Source organism: Coptis chinensis, chromosome 5, assembly GCF_015680905.1.
Source record: "Coptis chinensis isolate HL-2020 chromosome 5, ASM1568090v1, whole genome shotgun sequence".
Classification (NCBI taxonomy): domain Eukaryota; kingdom Viridiplantae; phylum Streptophyta; class Magnoliopsida; order Ranunculales; family Ranunculaceae; genus Coptis; species Coptis chinensis.
The window spans coordinates 7,819,843-7,847,640 of record NC_141460.1 but is presented as its reverse complement, the minus strand read 5'-3'; the positions used below and the strand labels follow the sequence as shown (position 1 = coordinate 7,847,640).

Sequence of the window (27,798 nt, the reverse complement as noted above, 5' to 3'; positions counted from 1 at the left end):
TGCATACTTCAAACCAACTTCAACAAGTAAGTAATTTAAATATTTCTACTTCAATACAAAATTGGTTAGATACCATGGCCCCCAGGTTATCCCAGGAAAACGACCTGAGTATCCCCATCAAAAAATAATATTTTATCTGTATCAAGAACAAAAGTTGTTTAAGTATTACTCAAAGACCCCCCAACCCAAGAGCAAGACATTCAAAGACCTCCCAACCCAAAGACAAGCACAAGACGTTCAGAACCAATTCACACAAAGAGAGTATCCACATTCAAAGGGTCCAGATCAATGCCCTCTGCAACACCAGAACTGGTAGCTTGATCAACAATAACGTCAGAAACAATAGAAGGAACAGCTGGAGCAACCGGTGGCACAACGACTTGGTTAGATGGCAGATCAGATGGTCTATTAGCATCTACACCAGCATCTGCAGCAGACACAATTGTAGCCCCACTTTCAATAGACATCTTAAGGTGATCATACTTATCCAATGCCTCAAGATAATCATCCAACTGCACGTACATATCGCCACTTTCCATTGTATCCACTAAGTCGTTGTATGCAGTCTCAACTCGTTCAGTAATGGAGCGCAGCCTCTTACACTCATCAACCCATTGTTGAACCTCTAACTTTGTGGAATCCAGAGCGGGTTGCAACAGAGCCACTTTATCACCAAGATGTTTCCGATCCTCCACCGCAACCTCCATTCTCTCCACTAACATCCACCACCAACTGCTGCTACAAGCTTGCTTGCTGTCATCCAGTTCCTTCTTATAACGATCGGAGATAGACGCCATCATATCCTTCAGCTTCCGGTACATCGCCAGAACCTAACAAACAAGACAACAAATGTAGACATTAAAATGGATCAAAATCAACAAGACCAAAAAGGAGCAAACTCAGAACGGAAGAATACTCACAAAGCACAACGACTGCTCTATCTCCACAAAGTTCACATCCAGACCCTTACCATCTAGCTTGCGCCTATCCCCAGCAAGCACAATACTATCCAACAACGCCGCATCAACTGTAGGGGACTTGAAGCTACAGCAACCATTCATAACAAACTTCAGCAACAAACTGTAGGGGTCCTCATACATAACCAGTCTATCAAGGACATCACTATCACTCTTCTGACTAGGGTCCGTACTTCCTGACCCCTTGCCCTACTTAGTAACAGGCTCAGCATCACCAACTTTCTCCTTACCTCAGGCCTCAACCGCCCCAACATCAGCAGCCACATCAATCAGGCTCATCTTCTGCAGAGGAGCCCGACCTAAAGACGAACAACCTACAACAGCACCAGGTCGGTCTCTAGACCCAATTCGGGCCTTTTTAGCCCCCTCCGACTCAACCACTATGGAATGCCTTTTCAGATTAGGCTTCTAGAACGAAGTGGGAGCATCAACCTCCACACCAAAGATCGCCACCCAAAGCACCACTCAAAGACTTCCAAAGACCCAAGATCTCTAGAGGAGAAGCAGTTGGATGCAGAATGATCTACATCACCAGAGGAGGAGCGGTTGGACGTAGAGCACCCTCCACCCCCCAGCTCAGAACGTTGGGTGCCAAACGATTTGCATCACCCAACTTAGAATGTTGAGATAGCAAACGATTTGCGTCACCCAACTTAGGACGTCTGGAAGGCGTCACCCTCCAGCCGCCCTCACCGCTCCAGCGGTGTTCAGCAACCCCACCAAACGTCCTAGCTCCACCAAAACGGCTGTCACCAGCACCTCCACTCTGTTTCACTTTAGAAACAGGTGCTTTCTTGTGACTCTCCTTCTCCATGGCAGATTCCGAGCTAGAATCAGAAAGTTCAACCACTACCTTGCGAGCCCTAGCCTTTTGCTCCAGCCTCTTACGGTTGATTTTTTTTTCCTCTGCGCCTCTTAAAGTAATGCGTAATCTCACCTAACAAAGCATGCTTATCTTCCAAACTCAAATAAGCAAACCTTTCAATAACACCGTTGTTTGTACGAGAAGGGATAGAAACCTCTGCAAAAACAAACCCAACAATAAATCAGAACGTCCAAATTATAATATAAAACACACACATTACGACCTACAACCAACGACCTACCACAAGATTGTACAACACGTTTATCAATCTCCAAGCTAGGAGGACAATATCTACCCGTAGCCAACAATGGCCTACGACTCCAGTCCTCCTTGTTCACCCCCACAATAACAGGAGACTTCCCCTTATAAACATGAAAACTAAAGTTCATAACACCCAACCTCCTAAAAACAAAATGCTCAATCACATCGTTTAAACAGATGTTGTAGCCCCTGTTATTCAACAAGTCCAACACATGGAGAACCCTCCAACTGTTCCCCACGAGTTCACAAGGTGCTTTCCCCAAAAAGTTCAACACCTCAACAGTAAGACGGGAAAAGGGCAGGCTCATCCCAGCCTTCAACTGCCCATAACAAACAACTACTCCTCCACCACAAGGAATATAGTTGTTAGTATACAAATTCTTCTCCCCAGCTAGATCGTACATGACCAGGTCGGATTTCACCCAACCAAACTCCCTCCTCAAAGCGGCATAACAATTCACCGACTTAGGCTTTCTCTCATCCACCATCTCCAATGAGGAAGACGTCGAAGCCTCATCACCACTAAGAACCCTCTCCTAATTTTCTTCACTTACAGTTCTCTCTCTCCATTTACCAACTTCACCCTCACCACTTACACTATCACTAGTCATAGACATGACACAATCAAATAAAGAAAGAAATCTCAAAATTTTAAAGTGGAAAGACGAACCTGATTCAAGAGGGACGAGAAGTTTTTTTCTTCTTTCTTTCTCTTTTTCTTTCTCTTTCACTCTTGACTATTTTTTCCCTTTGGTTGGAAAGTGAACAAAAAAAAACCTTCTACAAGTCAAAAACCCCTCAACTGCCCAAACACCTCGAGACAATCAAAACGTTTCGTGTTCCCAAAACTTAAATCATTACTCGCTCACAAATCGGCCAGAAAATGGGCCCACTTAATCGAATCCGGCCAACCGGTTCCAGACATTCCCCAAAACCTAAATTCAAAATAAAACAGCTGTCAGACACGTGCTTTTAAAACTTTACCTTTTAAACCGTTCTTGTTCCACGCAACAGCTGTCCCAAGAACAAATAAAAAGTAAAGGGGGATGTGTAAGTACATTCTGTTCTACACTACAGAGCACGTGTCCACAAGGCAAAACGTCTTACTCCAGCTCGTCCCACCACATCAGATTGTACCAACGACCCAACACCCAGGTCATTACCAGCAACTGTTACAGCCATGCATGGAAGGATAATAACTAGTGCAATTTTGGAGCTCAGTCAACGCAACAATCAAGGAGTCATTTACTTTGTAACATCAAAGTAATGGCAAATCATTAAGATAGCATACAAGGTGGATCTGCAATCCATAACGGTTCAGACACACATCTACAAATAGAGAGAGATGAACTACGTAAGACTTGATTCAAGTTTACCCATAGAAACTTGATACGTAGGCAACTCTTGTCCCAAGAAGAGTGCAACCATTTCCTATCCAACAAATCATTAGGTCGTAGTCCCAAAATAACCAACATCTATAGTGTTTATCCTAGAAAAGAAAAAAATAATATATATACATATATTCCATCCAAACCCATCGTAGTTTACAATTATATTTAAGTAAAGCAATTGCTTATGTTTGAAATCATGCACATATGTCAATTGAGAGAGCAAGTGAAAAATGTACGTTTGCTTATTTTGTTTAGCATTTCGATGGCAGTGGGATTGCTAGCTGCCACGCCGTAACCTGCAAAAATTTAGAAAAAAGATTTCGAAGTCATTGAAGTAGGTATAGTACATTTATGTCCCTACTGATTGCTCATTACCACGCATAATCTGCAAATTTGATTAAAAGAATAACTGAAAGTCATTGAAGTAGGCATAATTTTAGTAAATAAAACGAGCAGGAGCAAAAGCGCAGGCATGAGTGCGAACGCTAAAGAAAATAACATGAAAATTCCCAACACTGATAGCTCCTTGATAGCATCTATCTATACATTAATTAAAATACGGGAATTTTAAAACTCAAAAACAAATTTACCAATTTGAAGTTTATAGCAATTGTTGACATAGTCGTTTTAATCCAGTGTGTAATGACTAACAAGGTAAAAAGGTAAAGGAACCAAGATTTCAGAATGTAAATGATTTTCTTCTCGTTGACAGTTGGAAATAACCATGATAGTGATTAGGGATTTAGGGGTGTGCAAAAATCCACTTTAACCGACATAATTTATCGACCCGACCCATATGAGTCAGTTATCTATTTACTATCGATTTAGATCTGTTTGATTATTTCCAAAGCTGACTACCTCGGTTCGGATGGCAGTTTATATTTGTGAAATCCGAAATTAACCGACCCGACCACTATGTACATCAGTACATGTTGATAATAGAATAAATGATTTGATCAGTATCAAATAGATCTATAAAAAGCCCATCTATAAATGCCCCCACATGTAAGCCCACCTTTATAACATAACAAACTTTAACCTAATCACTTTTGACCTCTTCAAAAGCTAGGGCATAGCCAAACACTGCCACCCAGCATCCTCCATTCCTCATTCATTTTGTACCACCAGTACTACACCACGACGCCACCAGTCCATCATTAACAAATGTTTGTATTCTTTTCTTCATCACTTCCTTATTTTCTTTTCTACTCCTATTTCATTAAAATGTTGAGAGAACTTGATTTTCAGAATTTATTGACAAGTTAAGAGAATTAAATTTGAGAAAGCAAAAATTGTATGGTCGGTTCAGTTAATATCGGTTAAAACTGTGAAATAATCGGTTCGGATCGGATATCGGTTAGGTTAGAAATTATTCGGTTCGGTTTTGGATTGGTTACATCTGGAATATCGGTTCGGTTCGGTTCTTAGTGCATATAATCTGACAAGGTTGGTTTGGTAGTCGGTTTTAGCCCAAACCGGCCTGTGCACACCCCTAATAGTGATAATAACTTGATTTGAGCAATTGAGCCTATTAGCATGCAATGAATAAAAGCAACTTTTGTTTATCAGAATAAGTTTGTGGACAGGCAGCTGTTTGGTGTCCATAAGACCTCAGTTTCTGATTGGTGGAGTGGCTGCCTAAAAAAACTATGTTACTGCCTAAAAAATCTTTTCACCTGCCCAAAAATGGATTTAACCAATAGAAATGTGTTGTTTGTGGACAAGTCTGTTCGCAAATCATCACAAAATACCCCATACTCTATCCCGACCCCATCCAAAAATCATCCATATTTAATCTATTGCCTAAAGTACCCCTCGGGGGTAAGCACAAATGTATATCACCAAACTCTCAAAGTGAAACAATAAGAAAAATATTCCTCACGTTTGATGGATTCTGTTTAAAGATTTGAAACAATAACAATTGATATAGACCTAAGTCCTGTTCCAACATGTTCTGCGGAAAATTAGCTCAAGAAACTCGATTTTTTAAAACTATGTTAGTCATCTTGGTGGATTTCGATTTCTCATACCCAACTAAGTTATGTTTCTTACAAAAAAAGAATTCATTAAATCAGTCATATGCATACCTCATCTAGCATGCTAACAAACTTTGCTTTCTTCATTTGAAGCTCTTGTTTTTCTATTGTGGTGAGCTCAGCTGAACGTTTTGTACTCATTTTGCCTCGCCTCCTGTTTAATAATCTCTAGTGACACTACTCAGTTCCTTACCAAACTTAATATGTTCTTTAGACCCTTTAGACAATTCAGTCTTGATTGTTGGAGTTATCCCTCACATGAGGAAGAAGAGAAAAATAGGTACTATTCGTATGAATAAGTCAGAGTACGCACGCGCTCAGATTGGTCGTGACCAAGGCGCGCCCACACCCTTGCCGTGAAAAGAAAATAGTTTTTTCCAGCTTCTCACAAAACATGTCTACTTGAGTTTTGGGATGGAAAAATAAGAGGAGGTGCACGCGCTCAGATTGGCCTTGCCAAGAGCGCGCCTGCGCTCATGCTTGGATATGTCAGGTTCTGATTTTTCTACAGTAAATACAAAATTTTGCAGACGTGCCAAAATTTCAGATTATTATAAAAAAAAAAAAGTTAGATTTCGGAAAACCAAGTCTTGAATAGAAATCCAATTTTGTGAGCAACCAAAATAGAAACCCTTGCAAAGAGAAAAAACTTGTAAGGAGAGAGGAGTGATCTAGTAAGTTGGAGAGACTTAAGATGAGTGATTGTAATCTTTCTTCCCATACTTACAAAATGATTTGCTCTTGTGGAAGTAAGCATCATTGACCGAACCACGTTACATCTTTGTGTTATGGTATGTTTTACTTTCTTTAATATTTCTATTGCTTATTTGTGATAGTTATATCCATAGTTTAAGTTTGTGGTTATTAGTTGTAGTGAAAGATTAGATTTTTTATTGGAGTAGTATATTGCCCAAGTACAAGCTATCTTAGTGGGGATTTATTGGTATCATTTTTTCCAACAAGTGGTATTAGAGCCATGGTTAAATTAATCACAGAAGTTAGTTATCCAAATCTTGCCCAGAAGGTGTTTGATAAAATTCCTTAAAGGAGGTTTGAGTTGAAATAGCTTGTTGAGATGGACCATTCTATAAACACTCACATGACTAGTCTAAATAGAGGTAACTGCACTTTTTGGAAAGCCAGGATGGAAGACTTACTCTATTACAAGGACTTGGCACAACCCATTGAGAATGAAGGAGTGGAAGATGCTTGATGAAAAAATGATTGGGTGCATTAGACAACGGATTGATAATAATGTAATCCACCTTGTATCCCAAGAGACCACCGCATTCAGCCCATGGAAGATATTAGAAGACCTCTACGAGAAGACAAGAAAAGAGGCACATAATAGCTCCTGTCACTCAGAGATCCTCGTTACAGAAGAGCAATAGAGAGTGGGTGGTAGATACAGGTGTTTCCTACCACGTCACACCCCAATAAAGTTTCTTCACTACCTACAAATCGGGTGATTTTGGTGAGGTAAAGATGGGTAACAATAAAGTCTCTAAGATTGTAGGCATTGGGGATGTGCATGTATAAACCAATGTCGGCTACACCTTCACACTCAAGGATGTAAGACATGTCCTTGACAATTTGCTAAACCTAATATCCACTGGGAAGTTAGATGATGATGGCTTTCTAAACTCGTTTGGTAACGGTGTATGGAAACTGAGCAGAGGTTCCATTATAGTAGCCAGAGGAAAGAAAACTTGCTCGTTTTACAAGACACAGGCTAGTTTGTGTAAAACAGAGTTGAATGCGGCACAAAAAGAAGTTTCCTCCGAACTATGGCATAAGAGATTGTGTCATATGGGAGAAAAATGCATTGAAGTTCTTGCCAAGCAAAAGGCATTGCCAAACATAAAAGGTACGCATTTAAATAGATATACTCATTGTTTGGTTGGAAAGCAGCACAGGGTGTCTTTCCAAAGATTCCCTTGTCACAGAAAGGACAATGTCCTTGAGCTAGTATACACAGATTTATGTGGTCCTATGAAAGTGAAGTCCCACGGGGGAGTTTTGTACTTCTTGACTTTCATTGATGATGTATCAAGAAATATATGGGCATATAGTCTGAAGACCAAGGATGAAGTACTTGGCGTGTTTAAGACTTTCCACAACATAGTGGAAAAAGAGACAGGGAAGTCTTTGAAGTGTATTCGCTTAGATAATGGGGGAGAGTACATTGGGCCATTTAAAGAGTATTGCAAGAGTCATGAGATTTATCATGAGTAGACTGTTCCCAAGACACCGCAACATAATGGTATACCCGAGAGGATGAACCGTACGATTATAGAGTGGATGAGATACATGTTGTCTCACTCTAAGTTATCAAGAAATTATTGAGTAGAAGCAATACGCACAACTGTACATGTGATCAATCTATCGCCTTTGAAGCCTATGAATAGTGATTATCCTGAGAGAGTATGGTCAGGCAAAGATGTTGATTATGGATACTTGAGGGTATTTGGGTGCAGGGCATTTGCTCATATTCCCAAAGATGAGAGATCCAAGTTTGATGACAAAGTGAAGCAGTGCATTTTTCTAGGTTATGGGGATGAGAAGTTTGGCTACAAACTTTATGATCTGATCAACAAAAAGGTAATCCGAAGTTGAAATGTTGTGTCCTTGGAAGACCAAACCATAGCAGACTTTAAGAATGGTGAGAAGCTAGAAGCTTTTATTGATGATCTTGTTGACTTAGAACCAGAAGTTCCTACTGTGGAACGTGCAGAAGGTATTGAGAATGCAGAGAACCATGGGTTTGAAGCTCATGATGATGATCCTATTGCTCATAATAGGATAGAACCTATTGATATAGAAGATGAAGATGAAGTGCATGAACCACCACCTAAGCAAGCAGAAGTGCATCCTCCTGAGCCACAAGAAGATGGGGTAAGGAGATCAGAGAGAGAGACACAAGCTTCAACCAGGTATCCACCACATACATATGTTTTACTATCTGATGGTCGAGGACCTATGTACTATCAAGAGGCACTTGAAGGTACAAACAAGGAGAAGTTGTTGAAGGCCATGCAAGATGGGATAGGTTATTTGCATAAAAATCATACTTATGACTTAGTTAAGAAACCGAAAGGAAGAAAAAATTTCAAGAATAAGTGGATCTTCAAAGTCAAGCATGAGGAGAATTGTAAGATCCCAAATTATTTTTACATTATTTCGTAACAATATTTATAATTTTGGAATTTTGATATTATTTCTTGGTCAACGGGCTAGTAAATGTGGGTATGACTTTTAAAAAAAAAGAAAGGAGGAAAAATAGTTTGTTTAGTTTGAAAATAATTTAATAGGAAAGTTTTTAAGTTTTAAAATAAAGTGTAGAGATTTTATTAATAAGGAAACATAAAGAGAATAATTCTGTAATTTATGGGAGAAAATATGGAAATGTTTTGTTTTTGTTTTAGAAAAAAAAAACAAAAAACAAAAAAAGAGAGAATGAATACTGAAAGTATTTCTATTGCTTGGTGATATGGATTTTCATGGCAGATTCGTGCGTCTTCTAGCTAGCTTGGGATCGATTTTCTTTCATATTCTCTATACTCTTTTTCTCACGATACGAAGGTGAGTAGTTTAGTTTTTCTATTTCACGTCTATACAAAGATAACTTTACTGTCAAAGTTTTTCCGCTTTGTTTTGTTATATTTTCCTCTTTCATTTTTTCTCATCTCATCGATTTGATAAACTGTTAAAGGCTAGCATATATTGTTTCGCTAAACTGCAAAACTCAAGTGAATTGTTGAACCTTAGGGGTTGTTAATGGCGGCCGCGAGCCCAGGAATTGTCTTGTCTTTTTTTTTTTTTTGAACTCTTTTGCTGTGGTTTGAATTTTATTAGTGTGATATGGTTAAATGATGTTTGGTTGATTAAGGGTTGATGTTGGGTTGATTTAGTGTTGGAGGGGGGTGTTGTTGAAGCTTGGAAAAAGCTTGGAAAGGGCGTTAATGGTGGTCGAGATCTGTTGGGGAGTGATTTCGAAAGTTTGTGAAATTGAGTTTGGTGTTTATTAAAGGGGTAGGGTTTTGGTCCAGGAGTCAAACCGCTGGGATGAGGGTGGCTGGAATTCGTGCTGGTGCGCTGGTGAGGGTGAGGGGAATCAAGTTTGGTTATGTCTAGGGGTTGGGTTTTCCTTGGGGTTCAAAACCGAATTATTTCGGTTAGGTTGGAGAGCCGGACGAGTGGTGGCTGGTGGTGGAGGAAGAGGTGAGGAAGACGACCTGTTAGCTTAGCTGGGCCTTAGGCCGAAAAGTTTGGTTTAAGTTTGTTGGGCCGGATTCTATTCTTTTGTTTTGGGCCAGAATTGAGTTAGATTGTTTGGTTGGGCCTTGGGCCAAAATTTGTTTAGTTTTGTTTTGGGCCAGTTTCTACTCTTTTGCTTTGGGCCGAACCATTTAGTTTTCTTTGGGCCGCTTTCTAATTTTATGTGGGCTGGTCCTTATGTCCCTAATTGGGTCAAGTTGAATAAATAGGATGTTTAGACTCTTGGATTTTGGTTTTGGGCCTTGATTGTGGACTACTGACTGTTTAACTACGTTACTTATTATGTTGTAAATTTTTTGGACTAATCAAATAGTAGAATGTTATAGAAGCTTGTATACATTTGGTTGTCATTATCTAAGAAAGTTTTGACGTTGATATTGTGCAATTTTTGACACGTGACGAAATAGAAATATTATGAGACATAATATTCCTAAAACACTATAAAAATGTTATGCAGTACGTTTGGAGCAATTGTGACGTTATGTTGTATGTTGAAATTGTTGTTCTGTCATATGTTAGGATATCTATTAAATGTAATATCTTTGAGAAATAAATGTAAACGCTCCATCATTATATTTGTGAGATGCTACTATGAGGTAGTATAATATTTGTGGATATTTCCCACGGGATTGTGGCTTAATGCAATAATTTATTTGGCACGTGAAAGAATGAAAGTCGTTATGAGATGTATTGAGATATTTCTAAATATTATGGCTTAGTGTAATAATGTATTTGGCATGCACGTGATAAAGGGAAATGGTTATGAGATATAAATGTATAACATTTGAATAAATTATGTAACGAAAATCCTAGAACCTAGCTACCACAACTTATGTGAATAGCCCCTGTGTAGGGTGTGTGTAATTTGATTGGCCCTTCTGGCGTTTCAGTAAATCTGAATGGCCCTTCTAGCATAGCCGAATAGTGGCTTCATTATCTCGTTTGCAAAATTAGAACGAGACGCGTGATATTTTATGCCAAATAGTGGCAGTACCCACGTAATGACGGCCGTGTGGGGGTTACCTAGTATGCGATATCCCGCTTAGGGTAATTACACATGGAGTGGTTCATTACGTGAGGGGAGGCATGTGGATGTACATGTTCGGCGTTGAGGAGCGATTGTGGTAGCCAGGGAAACTAGGTAAGACATAGAAGAGACGACGTGATTCTAGAGACACTTGAAGAAACTTTAAAAACAATAATTGTGATGATATATCAATGTGCACGTTAAATATACAATAAATGATTTATTATAAGTTATGTTGCATTCACAATGGTTTTGCAGAAAGGTAGGTTGAATTGATTATTTATGCAGGTGTGACCCACTCTGTGATTTGGCTTACACCAATGTAAGTATAGAGTAAGTTTTAGTTTGGCTATTTTATTATTAGATACAGTTGATTTAGTATGGTTTGAAGCTAAGGCGCCTCAGTGGAGGAACTAAATGCCTTATTATTATTGAATTGGAAGCTAAGGCACCTCAGTAGAGGAACTACCGGCCTTAATTATTGTATTTAAGAATGTTGTATTAGTCGTTGGAAGTTAAGGCGCCTCGGTGAAGGAACTAACTGCCTTATGGATTGTATATATATATATATATATATATATATATATATATATATTTTGTATTTTAGGGCTACTCATACCAGTATTGTTTATAATGCTGACCCGATTTACATGTTTGTTTATCGGGTGTGTTCATCAAATGAACCCAGTTAATAAGTCTTGATAGGATTAGTGTTGAAGAAGGTTAATTGCTACTTGTGGTTCGCGTTAGCGTCTCATTATAGGATATGTTTTGTTTTCCCTTGAGGTGCAATAGATTTTCAATTGAGACAATGTTGTTATGTATTTTCAGTTGTAATTATAATTAAAGAGTTGTTGAAAGGAAATTTTTGATTTAATTATATTTGTGAGTTTTTGGTAATAAAGAGGACTTTGGTTTAGTTAAAAATTTTATTGGTTTCAAATTATTAGAATAAATAAATAGATTATGGGTTTTTCGGAAGTGGAGAGTGTATCACACCTCGAAAATCGAAGAGTCGAGAACATTATTTTTCCGATTTTGTCGAAATTCGGGGTGTGACAAGAATAATCCACACCCAAGGCACAAAGCTCGCCTTGTTGTGAAGGGATTCAGTCAAAGAAAATATATTGACTTTGATGAAATTTTCTCTCCTGTAGTTAAGATGACTTCTATCAAGATAGTATTGGGTCTGACCGCAAGTATGAACCTAAAGGATGAGTAACGAGATGTTAAGACAACTTTTCTTCATGGAGACCATAAAGAAGAGGTCTGCATGTACCAGCCAGAGGGGTTTGAGGTGGTCAAAGGCAAGGAGCACCTGGTATGCAAGCTAAGAAAGAGTTTGTATGAGTTAAAACAAGCACCGAGATATTGGTATATAAAGTTTGAGTCATTTATGGTGAAGCATGGATACAAGAAGTCTGCTTCCGATTATTGTGTGTTTGTTCAGAAATTTTCTGATGGGGATTTCATAGTGCTCTTGTTATATGTGGATGATATGTTGATAGTTGACAAAAACATCAATAAGATATCCAAGCTAAAGAAAGACTTAAGTAAGTCCTCTGAGATGAAGGATTTGGGTCAAGCAAAGTAGATACTTGGTATGCGGATCACTCATGAAAGAAATAGTGGGAAGTTGTGGCTTTCTCAAGAAAGCTACATTGAGAAGTTGTTGAAGAGATTCAACATAGATCAAGCGAAGCCATTCAGTTGTCCGCTTGGTGGCCAGTTCTGCATGACCAAAGATATGTGTCCAAAGGGTAAGCATAAGTAGAGTCAAATGGAAAAGATTCCTTATGCCTCCGCAGTGGGCAGCTTGATGTATGCAATGGTGTGTACAAGACCGGATATTGCTTTCGCCGTTGGTGTTGTAAGCCGATTTCTGTCAAATCTGGGTAAAGAGTATTGGGAAGGTGTTAAGTGGATATTAAGATATCTTAAGGGCACTTCCAAGGCGTGTTTGTGTTTTGGTTGAAGTAAGACCTTACTTGAAGGCTACACAGATATAAACATGGCAGGTGATATTGACTCTATGAAGTCCGCTTCCGGTTATATGTTTACTTTTGCAGGGGGAGCAGTTTCTTGGCAACCTAAGTTGCAAAAATGTGTTTCCCTCTCCATTACAGAAGCGGAGTATATTGCAGCCACTGAGTGTTGCAAAGAGATGGTATGGATGAAGAGGTTCTTCGATGAACTAGGGCTAAAGCAGAAAGAGTTTGTAGTTCTATGTGACAGTCAGAGCGCCATCCATTTGGGCAAGAATCCGAGTTTTCATTCTAGATCTAAGCATATACATGTGTATTATCATTGGATTAGAGAAGTTCTCAAAGACAAGCAATTATGCATTGAGAAGATTCATACCAACAAGAACGGGTCGGATATGATGACCAAAGTTTTACCGAAAGGTAAGTTTAATGTTTCTGTGCTACCGCCGGAATGGTAACACACTCCTCCATTTGATTTGGGAATGCATGGAGGTATCCCCTCTCACTGTTCAGGAAGGGGAGATTGTTGGAGTTATCCCTCACATGAGGAAGAAGAGAAAAAGGTACTGTTCGTGTGAATAAGTCAGAGCGCACACGCCTCAGATTAGTCGTGACCAAGGTGCGCCCGCACCCTTGCCGTGAAAAAGAAGATAGTTTTTTTCAGCCTCTCATGAAGCATGTCTACTAGAGTTTTGGGATGGAAAAATAAGAGGGCGCGCTCACGCTCATGCCTGAATATGTCGGGTTATGATTTTTCTACAGTAAACACGAAATTTCGCAGTCGTGCCGATATTTCAGATTACTATAAAAACAAAAGTTAGGTTTTGGAAAACCAAGTCTTGAATAGAAACCCAATTTTGTGAGCAACCAAAATTGAGAGGAAACCCTTGGAAAGAGAAAAAGTTTGTAAGGAGCGAGAGAGGAGTGATCTAGTAAGTTGGAGAGACTTGAGAGGAGTGATTGTAATCTTCCTTCTCATACTTATAAAAGAATTTGCTCTCGTGGAAGTAGGCATAATTAGCCAAACCATGTTACATATTTGTGTTGTGGTATGCTTTACTTTCTCTAATATTTCTATTGCTTATTTGTAATAGTTATATCCATAGTTTAGGTTTGTGGTTGTTGGTTGTAGTGAAAGAGCAGATTTTTTATTGGAGTAGTAGATTGTCCAAGTACAAGCTATCTTAGTAGGTATCGATTGGTATTGTTTTCCCCAATATTGATCCCTTTTCCCACATTAACAACTTCGTCAAGAAGAACTTGTCCTGCTTTTAAGTGCTTAGACCCCAACTTAACACTCTGGATAGTGGAAGTTCCATTAGAAATTCCTATAGCCGATGAAGAAGAACCACCCGATACTCGCAGATCTTCATCGCTAGTAGGAGATATAATTGGTGTAGGAGTCGGCGTTGGAAGGTTAGAATCCATTCGATAAGGTCCATAACATGGCTTCTGTGACGACAGGCTAAGGGAAGCCCTTGCTGAGAAAAAGGACGCTGAAGACCTAATTACGAAGAAACATCCCCATACCGATCGAATTATTCACCCCCAAGGCCGATATTGTTCCAGAGTTCTGTTGTTGGTGATGGTTGGGCTGGTGAGTTCCACCTACTACCGACAAATTAGGATTGATTGGCGTCTATAAATTGTATTGAACACAAGGAATGAATCCATGAACTGCCGACATCTCATGATATGTTGGGGATGAACCCATCATTTTTCTTATTGCTTCGACTGAAGAGTTTGGTGACATACATTTGTGTTTACCCCAGAGGTATTTTAGGCAATAGAGCAAATATGGATGATTTCTGAATGGGGCCAGGATGGAATGGGGGGTCTTTTATGATGATTCAAAATTTGGAGGTAAATACAAATGCGTGTCTAAAAATGGAGGGTTTTAACAAATTAACCCTTAATATTTTCTTGATATTATAAGTCATTAAACTCTGCTAAAGGTTGGTTGCATATCACGAGTCTAAAAAACCAACATCTACTCACTTTCTCCCAAGCCAGGGTCAAAATAAAGCCTTGATTTAGCAAGACATGCATTAGATAGACACCCCTTTTCATCTGCTTTATTTCCCTTTCATCTGCTTCGACTGGTTGTCTCCCTCCGTAGTAGACTTGGCGGCATTATCTGTACATTGAGCAAAAGAGTCCTCCTTCGTAGCCTCATACTTCTTTGCAGCCTTTTCTTTGCTAACCTCCGTTATGTGTACCTAAATATATCAAAAGGATCCACTAAATAAGTAAATGTGCACGGAGAGAGGTAAGGCGCAAACAACCAAGCAGCAGTGAGACCAAGACAGTAAAGACCAGAAGGTATGATTTCACAAGAGGCAGCAGAACTGGGTGGTAATCAGCCACAGCGAAAAGGTTGATTTTGGTTTCCAAATCACGGACTTCCCTTAGCAAATGCATGATCAATGCATCGGTCTCTGTGAGCTGCAGAGAAGGAGCAAAATGATACAAAATTAAAATCAAATGGCATGGTCCAACAGATGGAACAAAGTAATCAGTGAAAGGCGCACCAGTAGATTGTAGTCTTCACTAACTCTCTTGAACACTTCTTGTATGCTCTTGTCAGCAAGAGTCAGTACTGCCGAATATTCAGTAGCAGAAAAATCAGTCAGAGACACCGGGGTTCAAAGTACCAATCAATTTTTTTTGTTCATGCGTGTCACCTAGGCCTGTCGCTTGTGCTTCTTTAAGAACATTTGAAATAGCTGACATCGGATAAAATTCGCAGGGAGTATCATCATCCCACTCCAAGGGAAGACGTCCACCGCCTAAAGAAACATCTCCGAGCTCTTTTTGGAGCTTCTGAACAAGTCCTTCGAGACTTTGGGGGACATAGTTGGTGTCGAGTTTCCTATTCGAGAATTCATGGAGACAACTAAGCCAAACTGTCGATAAACCTTTGTTGAAGGCCAAGAGGTTAAATTTTCGGTCTAGCATGGTTTCCAAGGTGTTGAATTTTTTGTCAAGAGTCTCAATCAGTTTGCTCCCATGAAGTTTCTTTTCTCTTGACAGACACATCCATAAATCCAGTGGGGCCTCTGCGGATCCACAACAGGAAAACGATGACATTGGCTTCTGTGACAAATCCGGGATCACTACTTATACCACTTGACATATTAGCGTAAGTCTCAGAACGGGTTAGACCTGGAAGTGAAAGCTCGGTGTGGAAGACAGTTAATGAGTCGCCAACAACATGAAGCAGGTCATCACCTCGCTGATAACCCAGGTTTAAGGCACCAACATCCACTGCGTCCTTTTCCTTGTCCGAAGAAGTCTTGCTTGTTGTGAAGTTGGATATCTGGTGCAAGAAATCTTGGATCTTTTGAAGCTGGGAAGCTCCCAAAAAGCAGATGGGGAAAAGTGTGTGAGTGAAGTTGAGTGGTGAGGGAAATGGAGGGCGGCAACGACTAGGAAGAAGACCTTGGAACTCCACTACGCTGTATTTGACCACCTTTTTGAGATTCAATTCCAAAAGAGAATTGTTTAGCATGAGCACGAGTAACATGTGACGGTTACCTGCGAGCGAGGTGATGCATTCCAAATCATTAGAAATACGTGAAAATAAGGATTCAATTGTCTTCCTCCTCTTGCAATCACCTCCTCTTGCAATCATCATTGTGAGGGAATAATATTCATATCCAATGAATATCAAGCACGTGTCCAGCATGAACATCTTCACCAACCAACCTACAGTCCTCGTCCTCATAGATCGCTTCTTAGTGACTCAACTACGGCAAGCGATCTGGCCCAACATTCGCCCACCGACCCGAAATCTTCGTCACACGAGCTCGCTTCATAGTGACTCGATACACACGAACGACCTCACCCAATAGTGACCTCATGAACTCTCACTCTTCTCAACGGTCAGTAACGGAAATCTTAATTATCGTCATCAATATTGTGGCTTCAGGCACACTTCACAATAAGTGTGCTTAACTCGTCATCATGACACGCACTTGAGCTGAAGATCTGGATTTGACCTTAAGCACGAGAGCCGGAGGCGCGAACCCTTGCCTATATAAAGAGGATGAGGAACTACGTCTGACCTGATTCAAGTCTCGAGAAAGAACTTTGTCGTAGGTAGTTCGTCCATATGAACTCAGTCAATTCAATCCAATCAATCTAATCCCTTTATCGAACCTGCGTTTGTAAGGGGAACCAAATCCATCCTTTACATTGGCGTCGTCTGTGGCTCGATTTCTTGAGTTCACAAACCCTAAATCAATATGAAAAAACAAAAAACTCAAGCAAGCATGGAAAGCCTCCAAAAACAAGTCAAGATACTAGTTTCCCACACGGGAACAATGTCTGACAGCATCACTCTGCTCCGGTAGGAGAATGTTGTACTCAAAGAACAGATCGCTACCCTAAACGTTGCCACTGCAGAAGATGGCATCAACGAGATCAACCAACAAATCAACAACCTCAACCAGCGAATTGACCAGAGCACAGCGAAAAAGGACGCCACCCAGATCGTCCAGAAAATGCTCAAAACCTACCGAGCGTCCCCGTTTATAGCGGAAATACTTGTTAAGGCCGCTCCCCAAGACCTGTCCACTTCAAGTCGCTTCCCGCTACTACTGACACCTCCACTAGGTCGCACTGACCCACCACCATTTTTCTTCCTTTGCTCCCTACTCACTATCCTGCTATCTTCACGATCCATGCTAGGATCACTGGAAGGCCTCACAATGTCTTCACCCTTTGACCTCTTCTTTTGTTCCCTCCTCTTGGCTCTGATCCCTCGACCTCCCCTTTCAATAAAGTAGCTCGCTACTTCAGGCGGCTTCTTCCTCTTCTCAGAGCGAGTTAGACAAGCAAACCTCTCGATTACAGAATGCGACGTTCTCTGGGAAATAGCGACCTCTGAAATATAAATAGTTCAAATATCAGTTTGCCATAAAAAAAAATGGCCAACATGTTGCACAAAGACAAGACACAACATAACTACCTAGTACATACCGAAAAAGTTACAAACCCTAGTACTGACTCCAAACCCAGAAGCACAGTAGTTCCCAACCACCAACAAAGGCCTCTTCTTTACTGACACTATCCAAAATGCTGGACTTTCTAGTCAACGTCTGTAGGTTAAAGTTATTCGCTCAGGATCGCTTCACAGCAAAATGCTCAATAATGTCCGCGACCTCGATGCGGTACTCACCACTCTCGTTCAAGAGGTTGAAGACTCTAAGCAACCGCCATGTATTCCCAACAAACTGGCAGGGGGCTTCACAGAAGCTTAATAATTCACACGTCAGCTTAGACAATGGTAACCTCAGCCCCGCTCTCAGTTGCTCCTCATAGATTACCACCCCATAATCCCGAGGGATGAACTCGCTACTAAAAACATCGGCATCCTCACCCAGCTCGTGTATCTCCAGATCGTTCACACGTATGTTGTAAGCGTGCCTTAAATCTGGAAAACTTCTCAGAGCCCGTCTATCTACTACTCTAGGAGGCAAACCCCTTGAGGAAGACGAAACCCTATCACCGGAACTACTTAGCACCCTCACTAGTTTCATCATGTTCTACTTCTTCACTCAAATCGACCTCCCTAACCTCCTAAGATCAGGTATCATCGGAGTCAGACATTCTTCTCCCTCTCTTACAAACCCACAACAACGACTACATAATAACGACAAAGACTACCGAACCAAAGAAGAGAAAAGATAACAACAAAGAAAAAATACAAGAAGAAAAATGGTTGTTACTAACCTCAGCTCTCGTACTTAGAAGAGGCAAATGAGGAATTTTGCAGCTCTCCAGGCATATACCACAAGCCACCCACCAATTCGGTTTTTGAAAAGAACACAATCATTTTATCTAACCCTAGCGCGCCACGTGTTCATGCAAAACGAGGCGTCTCAGCCGTGACCTTTTCAAATCTGTCGTGCCACGCGCTACCCATGCACTGAAGCGGTTCGCTCGCAAGTTTAAAATTCCAAATTGAACTACCCACAACTTAACAGGTGTAGAACACGTGCCAAAAATGACCCGATTGCGATGTTCACTCACATACTGCTCGCGTTCTCCCACGTGCTAAACACATGTTATCGTTCTTTCTCAGCACATCGCTCTGACGTCCAAAGTGACCTATTGAGATGGGGTTGTGTGAGGGAATAATATTCACATCCAATGAATATCAATCACGTGTCCAGTATAAACATCTTCACTAACCAACCTACGGTCCTCGTCCTCATAGCTCGCTTCTTAGCGACTTAACTACGACAAGCGATCTGGCCCAGCATTCACCAACTGACCTGAAGTCTTCATAACACGAGCTCACTTCATAGTGACTCTGTACACACGAACGACCTCACCCAACAGTGACCTTATGAACTCTCGCTCTCCTCAACGGTGAGTAACGGAAATCTTAATTATCGTCATCAATACCGTGGCTTCAGGCACACTTCACAATAAGTGTGCTTAACTCATCATCATGACACGCACATGAGCTGAAGACCTGGATCTGACCTGAAGCGAGAGAGCCGGAGGCGCGAACCCTTGCCTATATAAAGAGGATGAGGAACTATATCTGACTTGATTCAAAGTCTCACTAGAGAGAGAACTTGATCATTAGGCGGTTAGTCCATCTGAACCAGTCAATTCAATCCAATCAATCTAATCCCTTGATCGAACCTACGTTTGTAAAAAGAACCAAATCCATCCTTTACAATCATCATCGTATAATACCTGTTCAAGTATGTTGCAAATTTTTTTTTGCAAAAGAGTAATTGTATTAGATAGCAAAGAAAAAACAATATACATTTTGTGAAGGCCCTAGATAGACCACTCTAACATACATTTCTAAAAAATTTAAGAAATAAATTTGAAATAAGTAGAGTGTTGATTCTCTACCCTATAAACAAAATTAGGTATATTCTCCAACCATTGCTTCTAGAACTATATCTGCCTTCTCTTTAGTCCTTTCCTAATCTGCTCTAACTTTTTAGTGCACCGAGTTAGTTTGGAATGCTTTAATTGCTGCCGTGGAGTCCGACTCCACCCATACTTTCTTGAACCCTATCTCAATTGCCTTAGTTATACCTTCAACAATAGCTTTTGATTCAGCCACATAGTTTGTATCTGAGCCTATTCCCACATTGCAAACTCCAACAACTTCGCCTGTATGCTTCCTGAATAGTGTTCCCCAACCTGCTGGACCAAGGTTGCCTTGAGCACAGCCATCTGCATTGATTTGTAAGTATTCAAGTGATGGAGCAGTCCAATAACACTCAAGAATCCTTGGTGCTCGTCTCAATTTGTTCCTCAGTCCCAAGGCATGAAGTGCTTCTAATTCCGGAGGGGTGTTGTCCATGGTGCCACCAGAAAGCTCATGTGCTCTTAGAATAGCCCTTTTGATATGTATTCTAACTTGCCCCTTCTCAACCTTCCCACCATCATAAAGAACTCGGTTTCTTGTCTTCCAGATATGTACAAGGCAAGCAATGGTTGCGGCAGACCATATGTCTTTTGTGAGTGGGCTCTTGGACTTACAAAAGTTAAGAACATCTGTCCTCGAGTAGATGTCGGACTGCTACTTGAATTATTCCTTTAGGTAGTTCCATTGTTCTTGTGTGAAATTGCATTTGAAGAGAATGTGTTCTTGTGTCTCTTCATGCTGCAAGCATAGGCAACACCTAGAGGCAATTTTAAAATTCCTTTTCTTAAGCATGTCATCAGTGTGCATAATCCCCTGAAAGATTTTCTAGCCAATGGCTTGAGTACTTTGGTGCAGCTTGGCCTTCCAAATGAATGTATGCCAGCTCACATTTTCTACCTTCTTTCTAATTGCTTCATATGTTGTAGAAACTGAGAATTTTCCATTGGTAGATGACATCCATATCCTAACATCATCTTGTGTGGGATTTAGGGCTTGTAGGTCATTAACATTGACACCAGCGGCATCCAGTATCTGAATCATTTTAGCAGGGAAACTTCATTGTACATTACGTATGCATTCACTAAGTCTTGAACTGCAATGCCCCCAAAAATCGTCGGTCATCTGAAATACATGAGTGAAAGCTGCGGTTCCTGTCCAATTTTCCTTCCATATGTTTATAGCTTCTCCAGTACCAATGATCCAAGTCGTCTGCACTTTTGATTCCTTGAGAACCCATTTGATGCCTGGCCATATAGTAGAAGTCTTGTATTTTGTCTACTCATCACTTCTTGCACCATATTTCCCCTTCATGTACATTGCCTAATCATTATTATCATTTTCTAAGCTCCAAGACAACTTCATCAACATAGCTAGATTAATATCTTTGAGTCTCCTCAGCCCAAGTCCACCCTCTTCCTGTGGCTTAGATGTTTTCTCCCAGTTCAGAGTCATGAATTTCTTTTCTGTAGGATTTTCAAACCAAATGAAGTTTCTAATAATTTTCCCACACTCCCCTATAACTGAAACAGGCAATTTGTAAATAGCCAAGTTATGAATGGGTATGCTATTGAGAACATGCCTTGCAAGAACAACTCTTCCTTGAAATGAAAGCATCTTGCCAGCCCAGCTAGTTGCTTTCTTCCTTATCTTGTCGACTAGAGGGGCTAGATTTGCTTTAGTTACCCTTCCTGTGATGATTGGCACACCAAGATACTTCTCTGGAAGGCCACCCTCCTTTATGCCCAGAAAAGACACAATAAATTCCCTTCTACATGTGGTCATGGGGCTTACAAAGATTTTGCACTTGTCTTTGTTGATATACCGACCAGCTGAGCATTGATACCTATCTAACAAATCTAGAAGAGACCTTAGACATCTTTTATCAGTATTACAGAACATAAAAATATCATCGGCAAACATGAGGTGAGAAGGGCTACAATAATTTGTATGTGCTACCATTCTTTTGACTTTCTTTTGGGAGACTAGGTACTCTATTTCCCTACTGAGGCAGTCTTCTGCAAAAGCAAAGATGATAGGTGACAATGGATCTCCTTGTCGTAGACCCCTAGTTGCTGTGAAATAGCCTCTTGGCCCTCCATTGATCATGACTGATATGCAATTGCTTGTGATAGCTCCTTGAAGCCAATGAAGCTAGATGCCAAAAAAGCCAAATCTTTCCATGACAGACCAAAGAAATTTTCAATCGAGTGTATCAAATGCTTGAGAGATGTCAAGTTTGATAGCTGCATTGCCTCCATGTCTCTTGACTTTGAGTTCATTAATCATTTATGAAGCAAGCCCAATGGCATGATGTGAGTTTCAATTGGAGATGAAACCATACTAAGCCTTTGAAATGATTTTTGTAGCTACTGGAGCTAGCCTAGATGCCAAGATCTTTGTAATAATCTTGTAAGCAAAACTTGAGAGGCATATTGGTCTGTACCGATTAAGCTAGTTTGCATTTCTCTCTTTTGGTATTAGCACAAGAAAATTTGCATTGTAACTTTTTGGTAGTCTGCTTTTCAAAAAGAAGTATCCCACTGCTCTATAAACATCTCCACTAACTATATTCGAGCAGACTTGATAGAAGTGCCAATTAAATCCGTCTGGCCCCGATGCACTATCTGGACAAAGACCAAAGACAACTCTTTTGATCTCACCAAATGTAGGTATACACGAGAGCTCTTTATTCTCTTCTTCTATGACTAGCTTTGGTATTAGGTTTAGCAGGTTCACATCTAATTCTAGCTCCTCCTCTTTGAACTTTTCTGTATAGCGATTGACTATGAATCTGCTAATATCTTCTTGATCTTTCAAAGTGACACCATGTGCATCTTGTATTTCTCTTATCATTGCTTTTGACTTCCTCATGTTTACTAAGCTGTGAAAATATTTGGTGCTTCTATCCACTTCTTTATCCCATCTAGTTCTGGATCTTTGCTTCCAGTAGTCAACTTCTTGTTGTAGGATATTTTCAACTTGTAGTTCCTGTTCTGCAATTTCCATAGCTAGCATCTCATTTTCATCCTGCTCAAACTAATGTTGAAGCGCCTCAAGATTGTGAGTTGCCTCTGTGATCTTTGTGCCCAGGTTACCAAAGACATATTTGTTCCAGTGCTTCAACTTTTGTTTAAGTTTTTTGAGTTTCTGTGATAGAATGAAGAGGGAGTGTCCCTCAATAGGCACTTTCCAATTTTCTTTAACCACTTCCAAAAAATCAGGGTGAGAAGTCCACATGTTAAAGAATCTGAATGGAGCATTTGTAGGTTTTGGAATTCTGTCATACCACCCTACCGGAGGAGAGTGATCCGAGCAAAGCCTGCTGAGTACTTTGTAGTTCCATCTAGGATACCTATCACACTAGTGAGAATTGAAAATAAAACTCTATCAATCTTACCCCTGATCCTTCTGTGAATCTTCTGATTATTAGTCAAAGTGAGCATATAACCAGTTGGAGCTTCAATAAGTTGATTCATATTCACTGTGTCTCTGAACTCCTCCATAGATGCAGAAGTGGGCCTCAAGCTACTTTTCTTCTCAGATGGGCTTAAATATGCATTGAAGTCTCCCATGATCAGCCAAGAAATGTTTAAGGGGTTAAGATGCGCCAGTTCCTGCCATAAAGATCTTTGTTGCATATATAGAGTACTAGCGTGTACAATAGTATCAATAGAGCCATTACATTCAATAGTCATCTGCTAATTAGAATAGTGAATGAGATTAGGAGTAGAAAACCCTTCCTTCCATAGTAGCCAAATGTTTGGCAGTTGCTGATTATTACTATTGAAAAAAAAAAGTAACACAGAGCCCTAAGGATTGAATATAGCTCTTAGAGATGGCATTGGAGTCTATTTTGGGTTTTGCAATTCCCAATAAGTCCAAATCCCACTCTTTAATAAGCTTAGAGAGCCTATTTTGTGTTTTGGCATTTGCAATGCCTCTTAGATTCCAAAAGATGCACTTCATTTTGTAACAAAAGAACTTTTTATTTGTGAAAGGGTGATAAGTACCTTTTGCTCCTTTTCTTCTTAGACATGGCTGTATTAGAAGAAGTTATATGTTCTGCACTGGACAAAGCTCTGTAAGTAGGGCAAATTTTCCTGCGTGTGAAGTTTCCGTATCATCGTCTTGAATATCTGCCCACCTTTCCTTGGCCTTGTCTGGTAGTCTAGGTGGTCTTTGATCAACCTGTGATTGGTGATCAATAGCCTAAATGACTTCAGTTGCCTCATTGATAAGTTGTTGTGGCCGACTAGGAGTACACCTAACAACTGATGTCGAACTTGCACATGAAGCCGGTGTTTGTGGAGCATCCTCTCTGTAATTAGGGGATTCACTATTGGCTTGGCTCTCCATGTTTTCCACGGTATTCAGTTCTGGCTGGACATTTAGAGCATCAAAAAATTCTTCTTCAAACTCAGCTCCAGAGTAGTCCTCCTCAGTATCTGTTGAATCTGTTGACTCAGATAACTGTCCCTCAGTGTTGTCTTGTTTGTTTTGATCATCAGAATCAGCTATTACAACTACTTCCAAGTTAATTTCCTCATCCCCTTCAGGAGCTAGCTGTAACACCCCAAATTTCCAAAAAATTAAAATAGGGAACTATCCTCACCCTATTCCATCTTCTGAAAACCCAGGATGAAACGAAACCCTAATAACCCATTACTAAACACGATATAGAAAAATGAGATCAAATTAAAACCGAAAGAACAACTCTTCATTCACCAATAAAAGCTATTTCAATCATTTCAACTTGGAAGACAAATTAGTTCCGTTTTCTCAAAACGGCATGTAGTTTCTTCCCAAGTAAGATTTCAATCCCAATATACATTTCCAAGAAACTCATATAACCGTACCCATCATTCCCATTTTCCAAATTAACTCACAATATAAATACCACTTACATTCCACTTATTTAATACAAATATAATAACTTAATTAAATATGGGTTTGATACACCTTACCTTTAAGCCATCACGTCGTTTTAGGGTAGGATATTTACGTCCCTGCAGAAAAGATTAATAGACCCTACCCTCCTGCAAAACATAGTTAGACATCACAATAAAATGATTTATCTCAGCCAGTCAAATTTCCATTCATAATCAAACCTTATTTAAGACATTGAAGTCTAATTGATGAAACATGGTTTGTCCCTCATATTTGGAAATACCACTTATCATTACACTAACAGGTCATTCATGACACATTCAATGAATACCTTGGGTAATTCCTGCCACATTCAAGGAATACCCATCATAACACCAACTGGTCATTCATGACACCTTCAATGAATACCTTTTTTTTTTTTAAACAACCAGTATCACGTACCCAATTTAGTACTAACATTGTACACATATAGTTATCACTAAAACTAATATATAATATATAATATGGTGGCTGCACCTTTACAAAAGGCTGCCTACGTATCCAATCTTTCAAGATTAGAATCAAGCCTTACGTAGCTCTTAACCAATTTATCAATATACTTGTATGTGCCTTTAAAGAAAACAACAATTTATACTATATAGAATCACATACAATAAGTTTCAAATACTCCCATAATCATATACATAAAGTTTCATCCCCAGAGATACACTATGAACCTTTAAGTCCAAAAAGCTAAAAAATAGATATTTCTCTACTTCGATTATCCAAAAACGATCTCATGAACCCTGTCGGTTCCAAATAAAACCACATTCTAAAAATAGGTTACAAACACTATATAAACACCCAAGAAAAGTTTAAAAGACTCTTAGTTCATTACTAGATATATTTCTCAAAACAGGTTCATGCACATAAAAGGATACCACGGTAGATTTTCTAGCAAACTTGTCAATACTATAGTGTTTTCCTACATTCCTAAAAAAGACACGCAACTTTATTATTTAGAAACTAGGGTAGTTAGACTTAGTTTTTCATGTAGAACTCGAAGCCCCAACCTCAGCCCATCTAAAAGAAAACTTAGGTTGAAAACCGTAAAATTCTCAATTTTCAACAAACTAGAACTCTGACGCATTATTTTCTGGAGGCCACAACTCTTTCCACAAGTGTCCAAACGCTACAAGGCTTTTTGAATTGAAAAGAAGAGTCTCAAAACTTAATCTTTTATGTTTTACAAAAATACTAAATTGTACTCTAACTATATGAAAACTGGACTCGAACACAGTGCACAGAAACTGAATTCTGCCGCACTATTTTCTGTCAACAAAACTTCCAGACATCATAGCTGTCTCCACAAGACTCAGAATAGGACGAGGCCAATTGAATTAGAAAGAAGACTCATAAAACTCAACTTTTCATGTTTTACAAAAACTCTAACTCCCTCCCTAGCTTTATGAAATTTGTGATCAAACCCTATGCAGAAAACTGTTTTCTGACAAATAGAATTTCTGATGCATAAAATTGTCGAGGTCATATCTTTTCCGTCACTCATCCAAATTAAGTGAGGCTCACTGCGTCGGATAAAAGACTAATGGGCATGCCATTAGTCATGGTAAGGACTGGTTCCACTGATCTATTATACACTTATCCTTATTATACGTGATGATGTAAATAAATCAAACATTCTATATCTCAACGTCATGGTTGTGGCTTTGACAAGTCCATCAGACTAACTTGGAACGTCGTTTAGTGCTTTCTTCCTGAGCATAACAGCTAGTGAATGGAGGTTGAGCATAGCAGCTAGTGAAAGGACTTGGTGGATTTGTTTAAAGCTAGTCCTCTTAATTAATTTCCTTGGTCCCATGTGCTGACACTAATGGAAGTTGAAGCCAGAACAATTGAAATGGACAAGTGCACAATTATGATAGAAGATAGGAACAGACGATGAATTTGATGTCAAAGGGATGGTTGAATTGAGAGAGTTTAAGACATCCAAATCCAGGGGAAGGATGACAATTTCAGCAATAAGCTAAGGTCACACTATGAATATAAACATGAAGCATTAAAGCGATAGGGAATGGATATATGGACATGACTACACGAGGACATTTCTGTATACATCAGTGTATATATCTCACTTTTAAATGATGGCCTTGCAATTAATATGAACAGAGGGGATTGCAAGATTTACAAAGACTGAGCTAGGAAGAGAAAGTATGTATAACATACCTTCACAGCCTCTTCAACAGATGACTGCGAGCGTCCATCTTCTGAAAGGTCTCCGCTATCATTTGCATCACTACTATCTTCTGACTTGGACTCCACAGGTCTCTTCCGCTTGTTGCTAGATTTGGTGGTCTCTTTTGCAAGTCTTTTTCTATTAGCCTCCGAACCCCCTCAATAGTCAACGAGTCAGCTTGTTCCTTGAAATGCCCTACACGTCCGAGCATAGCGCTTGTTATTGCTTTCTCATCCATTTCAGCTGCTTTTTACTACTTGTTGGCTCTCTCTCTCTCTTCAACTCTCCCTTTTTCCTCTGTGTCCACCTCTCCCTCCTTGTGTTACTACCCTCCGTATCAACTACTCTACCTGTTTTTCCCTTTTTTCCAAAACTCCTCAAAAATAAGAAAATGGGGTTTATTCTTTTTTTATTTTTTTATTTTTTTTTTATTTTTTTTTTACCTCTCCCCTATCTACAAGGAAAAAGATTCGGTGGTTATAACCCCTTATCCCTATCTCTACCCACCTTTTTCTCTTTTACTACTTATCCCCCCTTATTATTATTATTTTTATTTATTTATTTTTTCTAACTAAAGCCCACTTAAGCCCATGTCCAAATAATACTAATAAAATACATGCTATAAATATTTATTTATTTAATTAAAAAAATAGGGTTGTTATACTAGCTGAACCTCTTATGGAGTGGTGATATGTTGGTCAATGACCACAATCACTGCATTTTGTTCCCTATCTTTATTTCCGTCCTCTTCCTCTTGTAATTTCACTACTGCACTGAACTGATTTGTATTGTTAATAGGAGGGTTCACAGAGGTTGCTTTCTAGACCCAGGTTTATGATGGTTCCTTTTCTTGTTTCCATCTTTTGTCACATTGAAAGGACCTTCAGCTGGTGTAATATCGACTACCACCTCTTTGTTTTTGTCTTGCTGCATCACTCCCTTTAGTCGCTTGCA

General features: G+C 39.7%; 2 protein-coding genes across 4 annotated transcripts; both read right to left on the bottom strand.

Moving 5' to 3' along the window:
* Positions 1–27,323, bottom strand: LOC147496490 (uncharacterized). Of its 3 annotated transcripts, none has more exons than XM_086559484.1 (4): positions 26,835–27,323; positions 3,162–3,790; positions 921–3,038; positions 1–830 (listed from the first exon to the last, which is right to left on the bottom strand). In XM_086559484.1, exons 3-4 carry the CDS (start codon positions 1,098–1,100, stop codon positions 249–251), a joined length of 762 nt encoding a protein of 253 aa, XP_086415610.1. In that variant the 5' UTR covers positions 1,101–3,038; positions 3,162–3,790; positions 26,835–27,323; the 3' UTR covers positions 1–248. The 3 variants fall into 3 exon arrangements, with proteins under 3 accessions (XP_086415610.1, XP_086415611.1, XP_086415609.1); XM_086559485.1 differs by having other exon boundaries at positions 3,211–3,790; positions 26,835–27,322; XM_086559483.1 differs by having other exon boundaries at positions 921–3,790.
* On the bottom strand, positions 22,176–22,730 carry LOC147496491 (uncharacterized). Its single transcript, XM_086562589.1, has one exon. The coding sequence runs from the start codon at positions 22,728–22,730 to the stop codon at positions 22,176–22,178; it is 555 nt and encodes a 184-aa protein (XP_086418715.1).
* Positions 27,324–27,798: the final 475 nt, after the last annotated feature.